We start from the raw sequence: 23347 nt of genomic DNA, 5'->3' as shown, positions 1-23347 counted from the left end.
TGAATAAAGATGCATGAGGACATGCAAAACCCTTGGTGTGGGGGAATGTTGAAGTCCAAAATTGTCCTCTTTTTGACAACCCTTTTTCCTTCCTTTCCATCTTTTTCCATAATAGTTTTATTGCAGTTTCAAGCTAAAAGGTCATCTTAGACATGCTCAAACATCCAAAAGGTATCAATCATCCATGATTTATAATCTATTGTTTCTTTATGAAATTTAATTTAAGCATTCCTATAGCTACCAAATCACATTCATTCTACATCTAATCAAGAATTTTGCAGCTACCTTTATGGTTAGACAAGTTCCAGTGCATTCGAGAAGGAAATGATCAACACATGGATATCCACCTTTCTTAGCGATCTGGAAAGTCACATGGTTCAAGAGATCTGAAATTCAAACTAGAAGTCAACTATGGTTATGACACTCCAATGATGCACAAACTTTGAAGGTGGTTCGTGGTGTTATCAAGTGAGCATGGAAGTGGCTGAGCAGAGTTCGAAGTTGATGTGTCAAATTAAATCTCTCATGATTTTCTCTTTTAGTAGCAAATCATGAAAATAAAGACTTTTATTCTCATTTCATTTCTTAGCTGTCAAATTAGAAACTTACCTCTCATCTTATGACTCTTAAGACAATGATTTAATAATAGAGTATAAAAGGCCTTGAGACAAAGAAATAAACGTTCATTATCCTTGTTAATTTCTGTAATCGTTTGTTGTTGAAGACTTCAACATTTAATATAAATACTCAGTTCTTTGGTGACCAATGCGTGGTTAAGTGATTTGATATTCAATTGTGTGCTTGCACTCAACAGTAGGTCCCCCTGGAGAGTTATAAGACTAGATTAGCTTTTGGTTATGTTCATTTTAATTCATAAGTTGAATAACTCTTTCTTTACTGCAATTCGTTGATGCTTTTAATTAGTATTTTGTCCATCAATTTCTAGTTTAATTCTTAGTGTTTTGAACAGGTTGAGCACTCATAAAAAGACAAAACATTTACTTTCACAATTCATTTCATTCAATGTTTTCAATCATTACTTTCAGTGATGTCATGAATGATGGATAGAGAAATTCTAAAGTATAATTGCACACACTAGTAATCCTTTGAAGTTATAGTTTAGTTTGATATTTTGTTGAAGAAGTCTGATTTCGATTTATTTCCTTTTTTCAAGAAGAATAGAAATTCAACTTGCAAAGTAGTTAGAATATTTTGATTTCTTGCAATTAGAAGTAAAATTTTCATTCTGCAATTAGAATAGACTTTTCAATTCAGTACCAACTAGAGTGAGTTTTGATTCTTGTTGTAGCTCAGTTCAAATAGAGTAATTTTGAATTCATGTTGCAATAGATTAAATTCCAATTTTGATAATTAGAGTCCTTAATTGATTTCGCCTTGAAGTGTGGTTTGATTTTAAAGAGTAATTTTAATGGAAAGAACATGTGCATAGGAATATTTTAAGTTAATCTAACCTCATTGACATATAATTCAATTTCATCTTTCAAAATCAAAAGTAGAACTCCTAGCATATATTGTGCACATGCACTTCATAAGTACACGAACCTTGGTTAACAATTAATGAAGTAATTCAACCATTTAATAAATTACCGAACAAACCTCATCTCAGTCAACTGAACAACTTAGTCAATCTCAGAAAGGTCCTCCAAAATGGCTCACTAATACACTTAAAATCTCTCATCCTTACAAGGTTGGAAAGATAAGAACAAGAAGTTCTACTAGACATAATGGAGGTGATGTAAAAGATTTTGATTTAGTTGTTGATACATATGTTTCTTATGATTGTGAGTAAAATTTGTCTACAGATTTCAAACCAAATTCCTTTAACTATTTCTCATGATGAATGGAAAGAAGCAACGCAGAAAGAGTACGATGCTCTGATAAGGGATGGAACTTGGAAGGTGGTGGACCCTCCACATGGAACCAAATCGATTAACTGCAAGTGGGTCTTCTTGAACAAGTATAAAGCAGATGACTCACTTGACAAGCATAAAGCAAGGCTCGTGGAAAAAGATTTTGGACAAAAAGAAGGGTTCGATTATGAGGAGACTCCCCCCCCCCAAAAAAAAAATGGGCTATCATCTGGATTCTCTTTGCCTTAGTAGCTCATAATGGATGGAAAGTCCATCAAATGGATGTAAAACTGCTTTTTTGAATAGAGATCCGAAAGAAAATGTTTTTATGTCTCAACTAGAAGGATTTGTTGTGAAGGGACAAGAGCACAAAGTATGTAAGCTTATCAAATCCTTGTCTGTCCTCAAACAAGCACCGCGAGCCTGGTACAAGAAATTGATTAAGCATCTCTTGAAACTAAAATTCAAACACTATGATCTTGATGATGCAACTTTGTTTGTCAAGAAAGTTGGCAGAAATGTTGTATATATTATGGTGTATGTAGATGATCTATTGATGATAGGAACAATGAAAATTACATTGTGTCCATAAATAAAGACTTGAGGAAAGGTTTTGAGATGACAAATTTGGGATATGTACACTACTATGTAGGTATTGAAGTAACTCAACATTAGAATTAATTTAGAGATTTGTTGAACAAATTTGGCATCGCTGAATACAATCTTTTGACCACTCCATTGGAACAAAATTTAAAGCTCACATCCAAAGAAGGAAATGATTTTGAGGATGCAACAAAGTAAAAATAATTCGTAGGCAGTCTTAACTACCTCACTACTACCAGACCAAACATTTCATTTACTGTTGGAATCCTTCCCAGGTTTATGCAAAAAATTTGTGAGGGTCATTGGTTTGTTGCAAAAAGAGTTCTAAGGTAATTGAAGGGAACTCAAGATTTTGGACTCAAGTATACAGAGGTGGATGACTTCAGCTTGATTGGATAATCTGATTTAGATTTTGATGGAGATAAAGAAAATGGAGTATCTACTTTAGGTTATGTTATGAGACTTGGATCAAGAGCTGTCTCTTGGAGGTCACACAAACATTCAGTTCCATTAGATTCCACAACAAAGGCAGAATATGTAGTAGTTATAAAAGCAACCAAGTGCATTTTACTCCTCTTTTGATTGGCAATACTTCTACAATAAATTTGGCTAAGAATCTAAAGTTCCATGATTAAACCAAGCATATCAATACAAAGTATCATTTGATTCAACATCATGTTGTGGCTGAGACTATTCACCTATGCCATTGTTCCACAAATGAGTAGATCACAAACATCTTCACCAAAGAGCTTGAAAGATAAAAGTGTGAAAGATTCATACTGATGCTTAGACTCACCAACGTCCCTTAAGATTAAGGGGGGAATGTTGACACCTAATCTTTAGGGATTGAGAAAATATTGTAAATATGAGAATAAAGAAGATGAGAGACATTGGAATATGAATTCCAAGGTCTCCATCTCCTTGTATATATTAATGACTCTCTTAATACAAAATCATCAATTCGTGGAATTACCAATACCTGGCTTGACAACATTAAAACCAAGATTTGTAGTAGTAACTCTTATGATCTAAAAAGTTCCCATGTTCTCACCATTGACATCCATATGAACCCCTCCCCTAGTTATTACATGTACCCTTGGGTCCCTAATGTCAATGGTATTTTTAGATTTAGAGTTCACCAAGTTAATATTATGTTATCATGTTATTGGTTCCATTTTTCCAACAAATCTGGACATTCCTCAATTGCATAACCTATGGTCCTATAATAGCCTCACTAGAATCTCCTTGGTTGTAGACATCCCTAGATATATGACCTATATCATGACATTTATAACACCTTGCAAGGCCCATTTATTTATCGTTTCTCCCCCCTTAGTAGCCTCCTTTGTATCCTCCTTTATAGTGGCCACCATATGCTCCCTAATCTCCTCCTTTAGTAGGGCCATAACTCACTTCTTCCACTTAAAAAAAAACTTCTCTAAAACGACATTGCAAGTGATTCCAAGATTTGATAGTTCTATGCACCATGGGTATTTCCCCTACAAAATTCATGGAGCACTATCGTCTAGGTAGAATATTAGTTTTGCAAATTAGGAATAGTTGTGGACATATTGTGCTCAAAATATTCATTGGACATATTGCTCCAAAAATTAATGGGTGGTGGGGTTGGGTTAGAATCCATAACCCTTGATCCTTACTGAGGGAAATTATTAGTAATATATCCCTTTGTCTTGCATACTATGCACCAAACTTGTTGTTTCATCACCTTGGCCCCATTCATCTCTTGAATATATTTCATTAATGTTGACAACTAGCATTGAAACTATGGTAGTTTAGGAGTTGCACTAGTCAAGGGAATATTCATAACATATGTTCAAATGGTTCGAATATTCACAACTTGGGGAAATTCTTCTCGTTACATTTTCCACTTTTGTTGCATAAGTTGCACTCTAGTTAAGGACAAGAGGCTTTGAATGAACCATTATTTGTGTCAAATTTCATAAATAAGATAGGATAATCTATTGATCATGTCATAAGATGAATTGTGATACTTCCAAGCACTTTCATCAATGATTTTTTTAATATCCTTTAGTTCAAAGTTACTCTACTACTCTAAGTTAGGCATATAAAACTTGACTATAAAACCTTCAATTACTTTATCAAATGTTTTAGCAATAGCTTAAAGATCAATTTACCTGAATTACATGTGTCATTTTAGAGCCCTTCCACACAATATGATTCAAAATTATACAAATTTAGCACATGGAACATTAATCTTCTTTGCTCTAAACTATTGATCCATATATTGCCCAACTTATAGCTAGCTTGCAAAGAATTACAATGCCATTGAATGAATTATACTTTCTTCACTTTTTCTATAAAATAAAAATATATAGTATATATAATAGCCAAGGATCTTACTAGGAAGTATTTTGAGCATTGTAAATAAGTAACATTATGAGGATATAACTGTTTTTCATTCACTAAAAAAATTTAAAATCTATCCTAAGTTTAACATTATGAAATTAAATTTATTATTTTTAAATAAAATTTATTTCTATTTATCTCAAATATGATTGGTTGAAATGTCTCCCCTCTTATTGCGTAATGATAGCAAGAATTGACTTTTGTGTACTTTATTATTAATTACTATGTACTATATCACTAATTACTATAAATATAAATAATTTGAAAAATAACATTACATATTAATTACCATGTACCATAAACACAAATGGTTTGTAATTAAATTCAAAAATTCCATTTTCTCATTGGTGTAAAGTATTGAATAGACAATTTTTATGGGTTTTATTTTTTAATTTACAAAAAAATATCTTAAAAATATAAATTTGAAAAAAATATGTAAAACTAACATGTGTATAGTTTGTACAATCCTCATTATATCAATCTATACTCTAATAACATGACATGTGTCCTATAATATGAGTATTATAAAAAAATTACTATAATTTAATATTAAATAAATAATTATTAATTTGTTATCATTATCTTCAATATTTATCTACCAAAAAAATGTTTAATTATATTAAAAAAATTAAACAAATATTCATATACCTTATTTTACAATTTTATTATTGTTTGGAGCACATACAACACAACACATAATGACATTAAAATATTTTATTAATAATGAAAATAAAGTTAAATATTAACCTACTATTAACATATTTGAAATCATGATGAGATGTTTGCATACTTCAAAGATTTTACAAAGGCACTTAAGTTATGACTACATATGGATTAAAAGTGCTAATGAAGTTTATTTTTTAAATGGTGAACTGGTAGTTTAAAATCTGGTAAGTGAAAAAAATTAGTAGTAGAGACCTGTCACCAGAAAAGCGGAACAGGAACCTCCAAACAAGCACAAGCACTGCGGACCAAAGGCAATAGCATGAAACGAGACATGGTATAAGAAGGATTAGGGCCATGATAAAAAATTGAAAATGATAACTGTGCTCGCAGGAGATATTTGCTGGACGACTGAAGAAAAACCGCCAATTTTTGCAGGCTGAGTGCACAGAGGAAGAAATATCGTAGTTTCCAGTCTCTCCTACCACTGCTCTTCTCTACTCGAATTCTCTCCTACCACTGCTCTTCTCGACTCGAATTCGATTCTTGCCATCTGCATGTTTCCATATTTGGCTGATTCCAATGGCGAATAATCCAATGGAACATTTTCTCCAAACCCTGGGTACATTTACGCAATGCGTCCAGAGTAAATTATCCAATTATTTTCAAAGTTCTATGGATCTCAGAGTTTCTAAAAGATCAATGAGCAAAGTTGGGAACGATTCTACAACTTGGCATCTGGGAAGGGAAGCTAAAGGTGGGGCTGTCCATGAGAAAAAGCAAGGAGCGGATTATTTGGATACAACTTATTTAGGAAAAACATCTTCCGTTGAGGTACAGTTTTTTCGGTAAATTATCTCTTTTCTCTACAATAGATGCGGTGAATGCATAGAAACGGATTAATGTTTTCTAGAGCAAGCCTGCGAACGACTTTCTAAAACCTTAGCTGAGCAAAGGATTAGCTCGGACAACTTTTAAATTTTAATTTAAATTGTTTTTAAATTAAAATTTACCTCAACAATCTCCGCGTCAGTTTTTAAATTCCCTTTATTCATTGTTACGGTAGAATGTTCTTTTAAGATGCTATTATGATATGTATTTGTAAGTATGGTTTCAGTGAGTGGACAATGACGGAGCTTACTATTCTTTGTTTTTGTATTTTTGGAAAATTTGAGGGAAATTCAAGAATGTTTTTTAAGATAGATTTGTGAATTGCATCTCTGGTAAATCTGTTGGAGTAAATTAATGCACCCCACTGAGAGAATTTGAATTGACACCTGCCAACATGGAACTAACAAAATGCGAGAATTTGAATTGACCCCTGCCAACATGGAACTAGCAAAATGCCCAACACCATTAACACTCGTTGAGCTAACCCTTTGGGCTAGCCTACTATCCTCTTTTAAAGACATTTAGAGGCAGATTAATAGGATTTTACATAGTTGGTATGCTTGCTTGAGTTAGACTAAGCTTGCAAGTCTAACTCAGGCAGGGCTTGAATACATATGGAATGAGACCAGGTACAAGATTGACTTGCTCAAAGAACAAAAAAACCAAGCATGATTCTCTCAAACTTGTGAGTCAAACCTGAGCTAGACTGAGGTGAGTTAACTTGCTGGCAATGAATTTATAAATCAAATGAAAAAAAGCCCCTTTTTATTGGCTATTGTAGGATTGTCGTTTTTTATAGTGATTATGGAACATGAGACCTACTATTATGGACTTTTCCACTTTATTATTTCGTTGCAGGCTCATGTCCAGAAAAAAGAGAAAATAAAAAACATCTTTAATAGCTAGTATTTGTCCTATTTATTTCTTTTCTTTCTTCCTAATTTTATCTTAAAACACCTTTCTAAACCAGAAACCTTATAGAAGCCATGTTCAAAGTGTTTGTTTTCAATTAAAATCGGTTAGTTTTCTTTCCAACCTCTTCCAGCTACCTAGGACAAATCACCTAAGTTGAGTTGATTATGGGTATCATGAGATAACATGCCAAATTGACCAGATAAGTGTGAATTGTTCTTGGGAGGAGTGAACACGTGTCTTTGTAAATAGAGACCACTTGATTTACCAAATAAACGTAACCCACTTGACTACCAAAGGTAAAACGTATTTACTTAAAAATTCCCAACTACACTTGTTAATTTAATTTAATTTTTATTTTAAAGTTAAACTCTTGCCATTTTTATTGAAGAGAGAGTGCACCTTGATACAAAATCTACTTTATAGGAGTTGCCTTTGCACCTTGATACAAAATCTACTTTATAGGAGTTGCCTTTGCACCTTGATACAAAATCTACTTTATAGTCAAGTTACCTTTGGCTAAAGATTCTCTTGGGGTATCTATCATGTCAAACTCACCTAGGATTTATGCATAAACTCATCTATTTGGAAAATTGTGTCAACAACAAGAATCAACTAGCCTTATTTTAAACCTAGGTCATCATTATTGTAAGCACTCAAATTCACCACACACCACAGCCTAACGAACAAATATATTGTCGTTCTATTTTTTAAACAAAGCAAAACAATTTTTTAACACTCATGATGCCTCAACATTCCCCAAAATTCCCAAAAAGGCTTTTGTTTAAATTCAAATTGATTAATTTATTAAGATTTAAAATCTTTTATTTCCCTTTTTAAATTTTATGCAACACCCTTAATCCTACTCTTACACCTTTGCCCATCTTGACCCATATTTAATCAATCATTGATGACAAGTTTGGTTCTTGGCCCCTACGTGTCTCCATATTTGCTTAATGCACATGGTGAATAATCCAATAAAACAATTTCTCCAAGCCTTGGGCAATTTTTTTTTTAATGAAATGGATATGGGAGTTTTATTAAAACAGAAGGCTAGGATTCGGCCCAAAACTGTTACATTTCTTGAGAGTTTCCAATATCCCTTGCGGGTTTGAGATTTAGTACATTGGCTCAATCTAAACCCTTAAACAAGTACCCCATAATACAAAAATTTTGTTCCTTTTCCAACTAAAGATTTTCCAAAATATTACCAAGTTCCATATACAGTTACGTTCCATTTTTTACTGCTTTTTGATTTGATTTTGACTAGCAAAATCCATTACCACAGGAAATGAATAACTCCCCTTCTGTTATGAAACCAGCTCACAAAAAGATAGAAAAGAGAGATCCACGCCTTAGAATTCAACCTCTTCGAGGGGGCAACCTCCTTTACATTACATAAATGAACAATTCTTGGATGATTCAAATAACAAAACCTCCTTTCTATATATAGGAGTCTATGGAGTCACAATATAATCCAGCCGACCTAACAATAATAATATAAAGCCACAAAAATAACAATAGAGGGATTCTATGGGCACATTAATAATAATATGGGGGTAATGGGGGCACAACAATATAAATAAGGGGTATAACTACAATAGTAATGGGGTAATCACTAGTATTATAGGGACCCAACATGCCCCTCTCCTTCAAAAAAGTGTTGTCCTCAACGCTTGAGTAGTTCAGGATACTTCTGCATAAAATTCTCATCCTCCCATGTGGAATCTTCAGCGGATAAGTTCTTCCACTTGATAAGGTACTCTGAAATTGATCGATTTCGTAGCTGTCGAGTTCTTGTTTCTATAACTGCTTCCGGTTCCAATATAATTTTTCCTTCCTCGTCAAGTTCTGGCAATATTGTTTGAACTGGGAGCTTGTCGCCTATAACCTTCTTTAAACATGAAACATGGAAAACTGGGTGCAATCGAGAAGCTGCAGGAAGCTCCAATTTGTATGCCATAGTACCAATCTTTTGCAACACCTTGTACGGACCATAATACTTTGGTGATAATTTATTATCCTTCTTAGCTTGCTTGAGGGACATTTGCTTATATGGTTGTAGCCGTAGGAATACCCAATCACCTACATCAAAACTTCTTTCACTGCGATGTTGATCTGCCTGTTGTTTCATTCTATTCTGTGCCAACACGAGGTTATCCTTTAAGAGTTGGAGGACTTGTTGTTGATGTTCGATGTGATGTTCCACTGCCTGAACCTTAGAATTTTCTCTTAAATATGATGTGATGGATGGTGGTTGATACCCATAAAGTGCCATAAATGGGGTCATTTTTGTTGCTGTATGAAAGGAAGTGTTATACCACCATTCAGCCAGAGGCAACCATTTGACCCATTGTGTCTGTTTATCAGATACAAAGCAACGAAGATATCCTTCCAAACATTTGTTTACTATCTCAGTTTGCCCATCAGATTGAGGATGATAAGATGAGCTATGAGCTAACTGAGTACCAAGACAAGAAAATAATTCTGTCCAAAAATTTCCAGTGAAAATGGGATCTCTGTCACTTACAATAATCTTTGGGTTTCCATGTAGCTTTTGAATTGTTTCCATAAATGCAGTAGAAACTGTACTGGCTTTAAATGGATGTGATAATGCACAAAAGTGTGCATACTTGGTAAGTCTGTCAACTACCACCATGATGACACTCTTTCCCTCAGACTTGGGTAAACCTGTGATAAAATCCATTGAAACCTCCTCCCAACGTTGGCTTGGAATGGATAAAGGTTGTAATAGACCCGGTGTCTTAATTGTTTCAACTTTATTTTGTTGGCAAACCAAACATTTTGCCACAAACTTTTGAATATCTGATTTAAGGCCATCCCAAAAAAATTCCTTCTTAACCCTGTGGTAAGTTTTTAAAAATCCTGAGTGCCCTCCTAAGGGAGAAGTGTGCAATTCCATAAGAATCTTTTGTTTTAGCTGGGAATTCTTACAGAGGTATAAGCGATCTTTGTACCATAACGAATCATTTTTCCAGCTAAATGTATCAGACGTACTGGAATCTTGTTGTAGCTTTCGAATAAGTGCCCACACTTCTTCGTCATTCTTCCATTCCTCCCTTGCTTCATTTATCCAATCTGGTTGGATAATAGAAATGGCGCACAACAATGCTTCCACATCCTCATCCTTTCTTGAGAGTGCATCTGCCACCACATTTTGCTTCCCTTTTTTGTAGATGATTTCAAAGTCATAACCCAACATCTTTGTGACCCACTTTTGTTGCTCTTCAGAGGATAATCTTTGTTCTAAAAAGTATTTAAGGCTATCATGATCTGTTTTTACCTTGAAGTGTCTTCCCATTAGGTAGGGTCGCCATTTCTTAAGTGCATGGAGTATTGCCAACATTTCCTTCTCATAAATAGCTTTGCTTAAAAACTTTCCCTTGATTGGACGACTTTCAAAAGCAATGGGTCTTTCATCTTGCATTAGAACAGCACCAATTCCATTTCCTGAAGCATCACATTCCACAATAAAGGTTTTTGTGAAGTCTGGTGTAGCTAAGACCGGTGCTTGGCACATTGCCTCTTTAAGATGTTCAAAGGCCTTTGTTGCTTCCGGAGTCCATGAAAATGCATCTTTCTTCAATAATGTTGTTAGAGGTGCTGCTATTCTCCCATAATTCTTAACAAACTTGCGATAATACCCTGTCAACCCAAGAAATCCTCGCAAATGCTTTATGGATGTGGGGATTTTCCATTCCTTAATGGCTTTAATTTTGCTAGGGTCTACCTTAACTCCTTCATGAGATACAATATGACCCAAATATTCCACCTCCTGGACTCCAAAGAAACATTTGGATCTTTTTGCATATAATTGTTTCTCCTCCAATAGTTGTAGCACCCTGTCAACATGTTCAACATGATCCTTCCAAGACTTGCTGTAGATAAGTATATCATCAAAAAATACTAACACAAATTTTCTAAGGAATGGTTTGAAAATTGAATTCATCAAACCTTGAAATGTTGAAGGTGCATTGGTAAGGCCAAAAGGCATGACCAAAAATTCATAATGACCCTCATGAGTTCTAAATGCCGTTTTCGGAATGTCTTCAATCTTCATTCTGATTTGATGATATCCTGAACGAAGATCCAACTTGGTGAAGTAAATTGATCCATGCAATTCATCCAGTAATTCATCAATGACAGGAATGGGGAACTTATCTTTAATAGTGAGCTTGTTGAGCTCCCTATAATCCGGACACATGCGCCATGATCCATCCTTCTTGTGCACCAATACTACTGGAGCAGAGAAAGAACTTTGACTCGGTTGAATTATACCAGCCTCTAGCATTTCTGCAACCATACGTTCAATTTCACTTTTTTGGACATAGGGATATCTGTACGGCCTGATGTTTGGAGGAACACTTCCTGGAATCAGATGAATAGCATGATCATGATCACGCATAGGTGGGAGACCTTTGGGAGTCTCAAATACCTTGGAATGATTGTCCAGGACTTTTTGGAGATCTGGAGAAATAGATGATTCTAATGTGGAAACATCTAGCGAACATAATTGTGCAATTACACCCCTTTGCTCCTTTTTTAGAAGCTTTGTCATACCATTAGAGCTGATTATCTTTCCTGGTTTCCCTGCAATACCCCTTAATTCAACTTCCTTTCCTTCCACAGAAAATTTGATGAAAAGTTCTTGAAAATTAAAAGCTATTGTACCCAAGGATTGTAGCCATTGGACTCCTAGTACAACATCAGCACCTCCCATTGGAATGGAAAGCATTGGGCTAGTCAATACATATTCTCCCATGGATAGCTTGATATTATGGCACTTTCCAGAGCAATTTATTGTTCCTCCATTTGCAATCATCACTTGACACTCTGGTGCTGGATATAGGAAGCAATTCAATTCTTTTGCTACCCTACAATGAATAAAATTGTGGGTGCTTCCTGAATCAATCAACACTATTACCTTTTTCTTCTTGATTTGTCCTTCTATCTTGATGGTTTGAGGAGTGGTAATTCCCGCCAATGCATTACAAGATATGGTTGGATTTATTTGTTCTTCATCTAGGCTTTGTTCCTGGAGTATATCTTCTTCTTTTGACCTTTCTTGCTCCTTTTCTTCTTCCTCTTCACAATCTATGTAGAATAATTTCTTCTCAGCACACTTATGACCTTTAGTGTATTTGCTATCACAACTGTAACAAAGCCCTTTTGCTCTTTTTTCTTCCAATTGTTGTGGTGTCAACCTTATAGGTTGTGGAAGACTAGGGGCAACAACACTTCCGTCTTTATAGTTGTGAGTGGTATGCTTCCTGGTTGCCATAATTTTGCTTTCCATTTTTCTTGCTAACCTGAATGCCTTCTCTAATGAATCAGGTTCCCAAAGGCGAACATCATGTTGGATATTATCCTTTAAAGACCCTATGAACACATCAATCCTATGCTCCTCTGGAATATCTTTTACCCTTATGTTCAATTTTTGGAACTCCTCAATGTGCTCCATTATTGAACCCTTTTGTTTGAGACTTATCAATTGGCTAAAAAAAGTGTTGCTTTTTGTATCCTCATAATGTGCTATCAATTCTTCCGTAAAAATTGCCCAAGTGATAAATTGTTTACGAGAGCAAAGCCATTGATACCATACAAACTGATTTGGTTCCAAATATAAAGTTGCCATACGTACCTTTTGTGTGTTTTGCACATTATTGAGATCGAAGAACTGCTCCATCTGTAATATCCATGTGGCGGGATCCTTGCCATCAAACTTCCTCATATCGATTTTTGGAATATGGTGGGTCTTCGATCCAACATTAGAATCTATGGAATCATGATTAACATTACTTTTGTTCACATCATGAGTTTCCTTTACAACCTTTTCACCATTAGTATCTCTTGTAGAAAATTTGTCAAATCTGTCTTCAAATCTGCCATGTCTGTCTTCAAATCTGTCTTCAAACTTGCCATGTCTTTCTTCAAATCTGTCTTCAAATCTATCTTCAAATCGTCCATCTTAGCTTCCATGCCCTTTATCTTAGATTCCACGCCATTTATCTTAGCATCTGTTAGCTTTTGTGAGCGTGACATTTGTTGCACTTGTTCTTGTAATTTTGATATATCATGTAGCATTTATTCCTCTTCTTCATGAGTCATGCTAGAGCTTTCAGGTTCCTTACTAGGTGTTTGCATTTTCTTTCCTCGGGGCATCAGTTACCGATAATAATGCTTTACTAGGCCCTTTGAATTCCTTCAAACCAAGCTTATGCAAAAATAAAAAATAAAAACTACACACCTTTTTTTACTTTGTAGAAGCCTGATATTGAATCTGATGTACCTCTGTAATTTCGAATCATCCAGTTCTGAAATTGTGACCTGTAGTAGCCTTCTGTGTCCTCTTTCCAATGCCACTAGTCTGAACCAAATTGGATTCTCCAAGAAAGAGTTATGCACAATCTCCCGCAGTGACCTGATTATAGACTAGTTCAGTAGAGCGAACTTGTATGAAGTGCCACGTGTCACTGTTTCAACCTTTGACTCTGAAAAATATATAAAAGAAAACTACAGTCCGTCCTCTTTCTGTACCTTCTTACGAAATTTCAATCCGATGCTCAAAAAGAAAGTTATGACGATTTTCCCCAGGTCACCTGTTTTGAGTGTAATTCAGGAGTCTGCAAAAAGACCAACTTCTTGAGATCATATCTCCGAAAATATCGCGCGAAAAGCTCTGAAATTCGGACCCAAGGTTCAGTGCGATTTCTTCTCAAATGGGTTTTTTTTGCGACTTCTGAAACGTCACAGAAAAAAAGTTATGGCGAAAATGCCACGATGACCTGTTTGGAGCAGCGAAACCCTAGAATCCAAAGCTCCGATACCAAATGTTATGAAACCAGCTCACAAAAAGATAGAAAAGAGAGATCCACGCCTTAGAATTCAGCCTCTTCGAGGGGGCAACCTCCTTTACATTACATAAATGAACAATTCTTGGATGATTCAAATAACAAAACCTCCTTTCTATATATAGGAGTCTATGGAGTCACAATATAATCCAGCTGACCTAACAATAATAATATAAAGCCACAAAAATAACAATAGAGGGATTCTATGGGCACATTAATAATAATATGGGGGTAATGGGGGCACAACAATATAAATAAGGGGTATAACTACAATAGTAATGGGGTAATCACTAGTATTATAGGTACCCAACGCCTTCAGAAGAAGTTGAAGCAACAAACCTACCAGAGGATATGGATCTGTATAACCCACGACTGATTTTCCTTGTGGAAGAATGGCATGGAAAAGATGTGAAGTGTTGCCACAAAATTTAGCAGGTCTTGGATAGGAACACCCTACAAGCCTAGATGAAAACAGGGTAGTGGCCCACTGTCACCACAGCGAAAACCTCCTACTCTTTACAAATTTTCACTGATGGGAGGAGTCTTGGTATGTGTATGGTCACCTAATAGGCAATCTATGTTTGAGGTATGAGGTGACCTAATGTCTTCCAAGGAAGAGACACAACTTAAGTACAAGGCTCCAAAGAGTAAGGGTGATTCACTTTCCCTGGAGAAAGCAATTTTAGGCACACAAGATCTAGGGTTTGATTAATAGGTTGAGAGTTGGGATAAGCCAAGGTCAAGGTCAAGAGAAAGGGTTTCCAACAATGATTTTCAACAAGGCACATGAAACCCTCAAACAAACCCCTAAGTTGAAGCAACATAAACTAGGGTTTACCTTAGGGCAAACAACTAGGGAAAGAAAGTTTATGGATAAAATTGGAGTGAATGCCTACCAAGAGGGTTGATTTTGAGGCAACCAACTATGCCCTTGGCATTTATACTCTCTAATTCGAAAAATCTTCCTTTCCTAGAAATTCGCACCAAGCCTTAGGTTGGACGCTTGGCCTTAAAGGGGCCGAATTAGGACAAGAAGGAAAAAGTTTAAGGATGAAAAATGGATTTGATCACCAGCGAGAGAGGCTAGTGCCTTGTTCCTTGGGAGTATGGCATCTATGAGTTGATAGGATAGCTAAAAGTTGTTAAGGAGGAAGGATAGATGATGCCCTAGCACCAAAAACCCTAGCGATTACCTATGTAATGGATCAAGAAATTTCATGGGAGAGCTAATCAAAGTTCACCACTAGGATTATCATTCACATGTTATTCATGAGTAATGCATGCAATAATGACATCTAGATTCTATCCAATAGATCTTCTACAAATTAGGGTAAAATAGAAAACCATAGATTTAATATATTCCACACATTAGACATAAAGAAAAGATTTATCCAATAAAATGCTCACTTACAATACAACATGCATGAAAATTCATTCATTGATCCAAGACAATAGCTCCAAAGATAAGCGAATAGCTCCAAATATGAAAATGCATTCATAGATCCAATGTTCTCCACAAGACAAGAAGGCCAAAATTCCAAGTGTGTGTGATGATAAGAAACAAATGATTCATCTCCTCTATTTATATGAGGAGAACTAATGTTCTTTTAAGCCTAAAAGCCCCTAAAACAATAAAATATGTCACAATGATGAGTTAGGTCACAAGCCGACTTACTAGCTTAGACAAAAACATAAGAAATTGCCCACACGTGTGAGCCATAGGGAAATAAACGCTGACGTCATCCATGCATGAGGCTCTCCAGGGCATGCGTTGAGGGCTCAAGGTGGCATGAGTGGTGTAGAAGCCCTCTAAAATCATGGTGTGAAGGTTGGCCTTCACATTTTTGTCAAAATCTCTGTGGGCCCCAAATTCATCTTAGGGGTTGGAATGTAGTCTCCTGGGTCTCAAACAAGGCAAAGTGCCCATCTTTGTTCTAGCATTGAGGGCTTTTTAGGTGTTACAAGCCCTCCCATGTCTCAGAAGGTGAGACCATCCTCATCTGGGCTTTGGATCAGCTACCATATCTCTAGAGTGCTAAGGTCGACCATGGGCACGTTGGGTCCAATGTATGACATCCTGAAGAATTGTCAAATAGTGTGCACTGTGCAAAGTGGCAAAACATCTTGGTGTCGAAGGGTGCAAATGTCATGGTGCTACTGCTTAGAGACCCAAGGCTCTCAACGCTCCACCTATGAGTGTCAATATGCTCCTTTGGAGGCTTGGGCCCAGTTAAGTTGCCCAGGTCATAGCTGTGGAACTACCTAATGATCACATCATAAACTCTAGCAAACAATAAATCATTAGGTACAATAATCATTTATGTATCTAAGTGGACCAAGCTTGAAAGTAATGGGCTATTTAACACTTCAAACAAGACTTCCTTTCCAAATTTGGGGCTTTGAACTTGCAATGGTGTTACCTCCCTAGGTAGGAGTGGCTAAAGGAAAACCCTATTAGGTGTTTCCAGCCCCCAAGGGGAAGTGACATTTCCTCAGTCCACCCTTCAATCAATAGGTGTTATGTGAATAATGATGGTAACGAAGGGGAGAAGACTTCATGGCCAAGTGCCATGGTCAAAGGGACCAACATGATGGGGATCCACATCCTGAGTATATAGATGTGAGGAGGGAGCAATCGTGGATGCATGAGTTACCAATCCAACCTTTGTTTTTCCACCCCTCTTGTGCACCTTTTACTTTTTCTTGATTTTTCTTTGTATTACTGCTCATAGCTCAAAGGGTTAGAGCTTGCTTTGTATGATGTATAACAGTTGTATTACCCCTTAATGATGAGGCAACTCATTGCCCATCGGGGTTGGGACATGCAAGGGTTCCTTTCATGATGTATAGGAGCAATATGGTGCTTAGGAACCGGGTGATGGCCATAAGGGGTGAGGTAGAGCTCATGCTAGGCTTTTGCCCACATGCTAATGTGTATGTCCTAACCATCTTTTGCATTTTAATATTCTTTCTTTTATTTTTCTTATGGCCAATATATGCTTTTCCTTTTCTTTTAGCTGCATCAACCTCCCAGGGCCAAGTTCCGAGCCCTACACAGGTATGAGGATGTATGGGTGCCAAATACGAGAGAACCAATGGTTAGTTGAACCTGAAGATTGGAGGTGGAATATAGGGCTTTATATATGAGATGGAAAGTGGTAAGTATGGAATAGGGATAGATGGAACATGCATCTCAATCAGGGCTTCCCAACTAGTGCCCTTCCTTAAACCCATTGGGCGATTAGGGGAGGTCCCGCTAGACTAGGATCAAAGATTAACCCTCATTAAAGGTGAGGGAACAAGATCACACCCAAAACCCCTCTTCCTTCTAGGTCACCCCATAATCCATGCCAAAAGCCCAAATACAAATAAGCATAAGCATTCGATTGTAAAATGAATAAAGTACCTTTTGATCAGAAGCCCACCTTCGTTCATGTGCTCCTGCAAGATGGGTGAGAAGACATATGATTGATGCAGGTGCCGAATATGTGAATGGCATATCGTCTTTGGCTAGTGGTGGTTACAGGGGCTGTTGGCTGGAAGAGATGATGGGAGAAATTTTTTCTCTTATGGGGTTACCCACTTTTGGTGGGTAATATCTGGCTCCAACTGGGACATGAGCTCACCATAGAGTGCACGATCCATGTTCATGAGAACTCTAGCAATCCTTGGGACCACAAACCTGTAACTTGCACATTGCAACAAACTTGTTGGGAGCATGTGCGCTGGGTGTAGGGTATCGCCAATGTTTTATACGAGTATAAATCCATACATAAAATAAAATCTGTTCTAATGCAGTCTAATCACATGAAACTATGAGTTGAATGTTGTTATCATTCTTACACAATATGCAATGCAGTTACAAATATGTGAATGTCAGGTCACGTTAGGATAATCCTCCTTCAGGAGTTGACCGTTCACAGGTAAGGGAAGGCGTTCTCCGTCCAGAGTCTCAAGATGATAGGTGTTAGTACCAACAATGTCAAGTATTTTGTAAGGGCCAATCCACAGGTTATCAAGTTTTTTATGCATACCTGGGTTTTCTCTTCTCTTGTCCCATAAGAGGACCATGGTTCTAGGCTCAAACATTCTGGGTCTAGCTTGATTATCAAAATTGTTCTTAATCTTTTCTTGATTTCTACCAAGTTGATCGATGGCCATGCGATGAGACTCATCCATCTCTATGATTTGGTTGATCCTTGATTGAATGACATCCTGTTGATGTAAGAATGCTTGGAGGCATTCTAGAGTGGGCAATCGCAGTTGGATAGGTAACTTTGCCTCAGACCCATATACTAACTAAAAGGGACTATACTCTGTGGATGCTTTCACAGTCGTGTGGTCAACTCATAAATGTTACTTGATTTTGCTATCCCAGCTTCGTTTGTTTTAACTTTTCGCCCACAATTTTCTTGATTATCTTCATGGGGTTCTTGTTACTTGATTTAGCTTGGTCGTTTCCTTGAGGGTAATAGTTTGAAGAGTGAGCTGATATTATTCCATAGTTACAACACATCAAGGTAAGTGTTGATTTGGGGTAGCGTCGGATGTGCTCTAGCCACAAAAATTAGTGGAGAGGCTAAGGCACATGAGATCTCTAATACCCAGAAAGGGTTTGGGCAGATTCGAAACAGTTTGGGAGATATTAAAATAATTAATATTTTTAATGGAATCCCTAAGTCTAAACTTAGGGAAAATAAAATATTAATGTGAATTAATATAAAACTGTGTTAGAATGGTCCAAAAGTCATGGATCAAGCCAGATCTAATCTTAGCCATTGATTAGGGACTTAATCTCGGCCGTTGATGTGTCAACGAGAAAAGTATAAGAGGAGGCTTGAGGGTCACTTGGAGAACACATTGAGGGAGACTAGTCAGTTCAATTTCTGGAGCGGGGTTAGCTGAGAAATTGAACCAGTGGTCTGGTGAGCAGTCAGGAGGCAGCAAGTACGGAGCAGAGAGGCGGGATCAGCCACTGAAGATCAGCGTTGAGGCAGGAGAGGCAGACGCAGGGCTTTTTAGGCAGACGCAGAGGCAACAGAAGACTGCGCAGTCACTAGCTGGGCCTGCATGGGTGACGCAGAGAGGCCCATTGCTGACGCAGTCAAGTAGGGGCTAATGCAGAGGGTTGGAGAGCCATGTAGAGGTCAACCGGGCTGACGCGGGGATTGGGAGAATTGTTGGAGAAAATTTTCTCTCTGTGGGTAAGCCAGTTTGGCACCCTGTTGTACGGAAGAATTGCTGAATAATAAAAACCTCCCTTGCTGCACCGGTTTTCCCGCATTGGGTTTTTCCGACGATTGTTGTCCAAAATAACTTTGTCAATGTGTTGATTCTTGTGCATATGTTTGTTTCTGTATTATGATGTGATATCTGCAACAATATTTATTTTAATGTTTATTGAAGTAATTTCATGAATAACTTATTGTGGAATAAGTAGGAAAAGTAAATCAGTTGTTGCAGTGATAGAATTTTCACATGGTATCAGAGGGAGTAATCAAAGCAGGAAGGTAAAATTAGTTATGGGTTGAGACCACATTGCAAAGGCATCCATGTTAGGGGACTCACACAGATTTTCGGAAGATTGCACAAGAGAAAGAGATGTCGACTTCTCTATGTTAGCTTCCAGGTTGGAAGAAGAAGTGGCGTGTATGACTAGTGCTACATCATCAGAAGTATGGTATATAGACAATGGAGCCTCGTGGCATATGACGGGATTCAGGGAGTGTTTCTCAGAATATCGAGAAGAGAAGATGAACTTTCAGATCACCATGGGGAACAAAGCAAAGTGTACTCTAGTAGGGAAGGGTACCATAGTTTTTCAGACAAAATTGGGAGAACGGTTCCATGCTACAAATGTGCTGCATGTACCAGGATTGGGGATGAACTTACTTTCCGTATCATAACTACAAGGCAAGGGCTATGACGTCTACTTCATCAAGGAGAAGGTATACGTCAAACACCCGAGCTGGAGAAAGAAAGTGCAGATTGGGATCAAAAGTAATCGGTTGTATAGATTACAACTAGAATCACCAATGGCACTAATAGGTAGTCATGGAGACAAGGACTTGAACGAACTATGGCACAGAAGAATGGGTCTCTTGCACCATGGAGCTCTAGGAATTCTCAGGAGCATTGTAACAGGAGTTCCGGATCTGAGTACGGAACGAGATGATGTTTGCAGGGGATGTGCTCTAGGAAAGTATGCCAAGGCAGCATTTCCTAGGAGCAAATACAGGGCCAAGAGTGTACTAGGATTGATACACTCAGATATCAGCGGACTTATGTCCGTCAAAGCTCTCAGTGGTGCCAAGTATTTCCTTACCTTCATTGATGACCACTCAAGGAAAACTTGGATTTATTTTTTGAAAACCAAGGATGAGGTTTTCAGTCGATTCAAGGAGTTCAAGGCTCTGGTGGAGAATCTGACTGGGAAGAAAATAAAAGTTTTGTGCTCAGATAATGGTGGAGAATATGTTGATAAAGACTTCACTGATTTTTGTGCCAAGGAGGGCATTAGAAGAGAGTGGAAAACTCCCTACAATCCGGAGCAGAATGGGGTAGCAGAAAGAAAGAACATGACTATTGTAGAAGCAGCTAGGGCCATGATGTATGATCAGGATATCCCAAAATTCCTGTGGGCGAAAGCATGCAACACAGTCTATGTTCAGAATAGGACTCCTCATCGGGCATTGGGCAAGATTACTCCAGAGAAAGTCTTCACAGGGAAGACACCCGAAGTCAGTCATTTCAGGATATTTGGGAGTTTAGCATATTGTCGCATACCCGAAGAAAAGAGGAAGAAGCTGGATTAGACTGCGGAAAAGGGATATCTGATGGGATATAGCGAGAATGCTAAGGCATGCAGAATCTATCTTCCAGGGAGCAGGAAGGTAGTAGTACGAAGAGATGTAAAGTTCACGGAGGATAGGGCTTTCAGAAGATCTTTCGAGATGTCTTTCGAGGAGCAGTCGAAAGAGGAGCTATTGGTTAAGCCTCTTCAACCAATAGAAGTAAAGAATTCTTCCTCAGGACAGGAAGATTCTCAGGATGAGGAGGAGGAGCGAACAGAAGCACCTGCTGGCAGAGGAAGAAGTAGCAGAGAACTTCGTCTGATTCTGCGAGATGAAAAGGACTTCATCGGTGCGCCAAGAAACAATAAGAGGGAGCAAAAAGGAAAACAACCGGATAGATATTAGGCATTAGTAGCTCAGGATGGAGAGCCTGTTAGTTTCAAGGAGGCAACTCAACATCAGGTTTGGCTTGATGCGATGGTGGAGGAATACAACTCCATAATGGTAAACGATGTTTGGGAGGTGGTGCCAAGGCCTCAAGACAGATCAATGGTAGGTTCAAGATGGATCTACAAGATCAAATACGCTGCAGACAACAGTGTTGAGAAATACAAGGCTAGGTTTGTGGCTAAGGGGTATGCTCAAAAGGAAGGGATTGACTATGAGGATACTTTGCCCCGATAGCTAGGTATACATCTATTAGAACCGTGATATCTCTTGCAGCCCAGATGGGATGGGAGATCCATCAGATGGATGTCAAAACGACATTTCTGAATGGGGTAATAGAAGAGGAGGTATACATTGAACAACCAGAGGGCTTTGAAACTCATGAGAAGAAGTCTCATGTATGCAGATTGAAGAAAGCCTTGTATGGGCTGAAACAAGCACCGAGAGCATGGTATGGTCGAATAGATGGCTACTTGTAGAAGATGGGGTTTGTCAAGAGTGACGCGGATCCGAATCTCTACTATATGGTTGTAGAGAACAAGCCGCTAATCTTAGTATTGTATGTGGATGATCTCTCTAATAGGATCGTCCAGACTCATCGGGGACTACAAGAAGAATCTAGCCACAAAATTCGATATGAAGGATTTGGGACGAATGCACTACTTCCTAGAGTTGGAAGTTTGGCAGCAGAAGGGAGAAATCTTCCTTGGGCAAGGGAGGTATGCTACAGAAATCCTGAAAAGATTCGGAATGGAGGACTGTAGACCTATGGCTACGCCAATGATCACCAACTAGGAGAAGATTGATGCATCAGAAGGATGTCGATCCCACCCCATACATGCAGCTCATAGGGTCCCTGATGTATTTGGTCAATACCAGGCCAGACATTTGCTACACTGTCAACTCCCTCAATCAGTTCATGGTGGAAACGAAGAGGGCGCACTGGGCAATAGCCAAACATGTTCTCAGGTACTTACAGGGAACAGTCGATTATGGACTCTTGTACGCCAGGAGTAAGGATATCGGATTGAGTGGATTTACTGATGCAGATTGGGCAGGAAGCAATGTTGCAGTAATCGTTATCGAGATAATATCGACGAGGGAAAAAATCAGGAAAAAATCATAAAATACAAAAATATTCATTTTTTTTCAATTTTTTTAATGTCTAAAGCATCTACAACATAAAATAAATACATTGACACATAAATATGATAAAAGAACTAATATATAAGATGTGTAATATCATTTCTAGTGCTACATCACACATAACAGTGAATCATGTCCTGAATAGTCAATCCTGACTCCTGAGTCCCAACTCAGCCTCAAAATATCAACAAAAAATATAATAATGTATGTCATATCATGAGTCATAATGTCATATACAATGAAATGAACCAAATAACTAATACCACTGATTTCCTCTGCCCCTCTTGCGAGAAAATGCGAGAAAATGCAATAGCTTTCCCTCTAGATGTAGATGCTGGTGGAGTTGGCAGTGGACTCTGTTGTGCTCTAGAAGCTGAAGAACTAGGAGCTACAGGAGGTAGACCACGTCCTCTACTAGTGATAGGGGTAGCCTGGGTAGGTTGTGTCACCTCCTCCTCATAAAAAAATCGGCCAAAAAAAAAAAGAAAAGAAATTTCAAGATTTTTTCCCAAAAATCGCGATTTTTTCGTAATAATCGCGATAATTTCAAGTTATCGCGATTTTTTGCGAAAAAATTCACGTAATAATTGGGTGATAATATTGCCATTTTCAAAAAACCGCGATTTTTCGATATTATCACTATTTTCGCAACACTGGCAGGAAGTTCAGTGGATCGGAAAAGCACCTCTGGGTACTGTTTAAACATTGGATCGGGAATGACCTCCTGGTGCAATAGGAAACATAAGTTCGTGGCTCTGAG

The 23347-nt window shown here is 37.7% G+C and overlaps 1 protein-coding gene across 2 annotated transcripts in view; it reads left to right on the top strand.

Moving 5' to 3' along the window:
• The first annotated feature begins 5729 nt into the window (after positions 1-5729).
• Positions 5730-23347, top strand: part of ERV1 (Erv1/Alr family protein) — a 240133-nt gene continuing 222515 nt past the window's right edge. Inside the window, exon 1 of one of the 2 annotated variants that reach the window (XM_089423484.1) lies at positions 5730-6359. In XM_089423484.1, coding sequence (XP_089279610.1) covers positions 6108-6359 — 252 coding nt within the window. In that variant the 5' untranslated portion in view covers positions 5730-6107. The remainder of the gene's footprint in view (positions 6360-23347) is intronic. The other variant, XM_089423483.1, reaches the window with a different exon arrangement.

The sequence above is a fragment of the Pinus tabuliformis genome, chromosome 4_1 (assembly GCF_031772625.1).
Source record: "Pinus tabuliformis cultivar Carrire ecotype Pingquan chromosome 4_1, CPIR1, whole genome shotgun sequence".
NCBI lineage: Eukaryota > Viridiplantae > Streptophyta > Pinopsida > Pinales > Pinaceae > Pinus > Pinus tabuliformis.
This window is presented reverse-complemented; position numbering and strand designations above follow the sequence as displayed.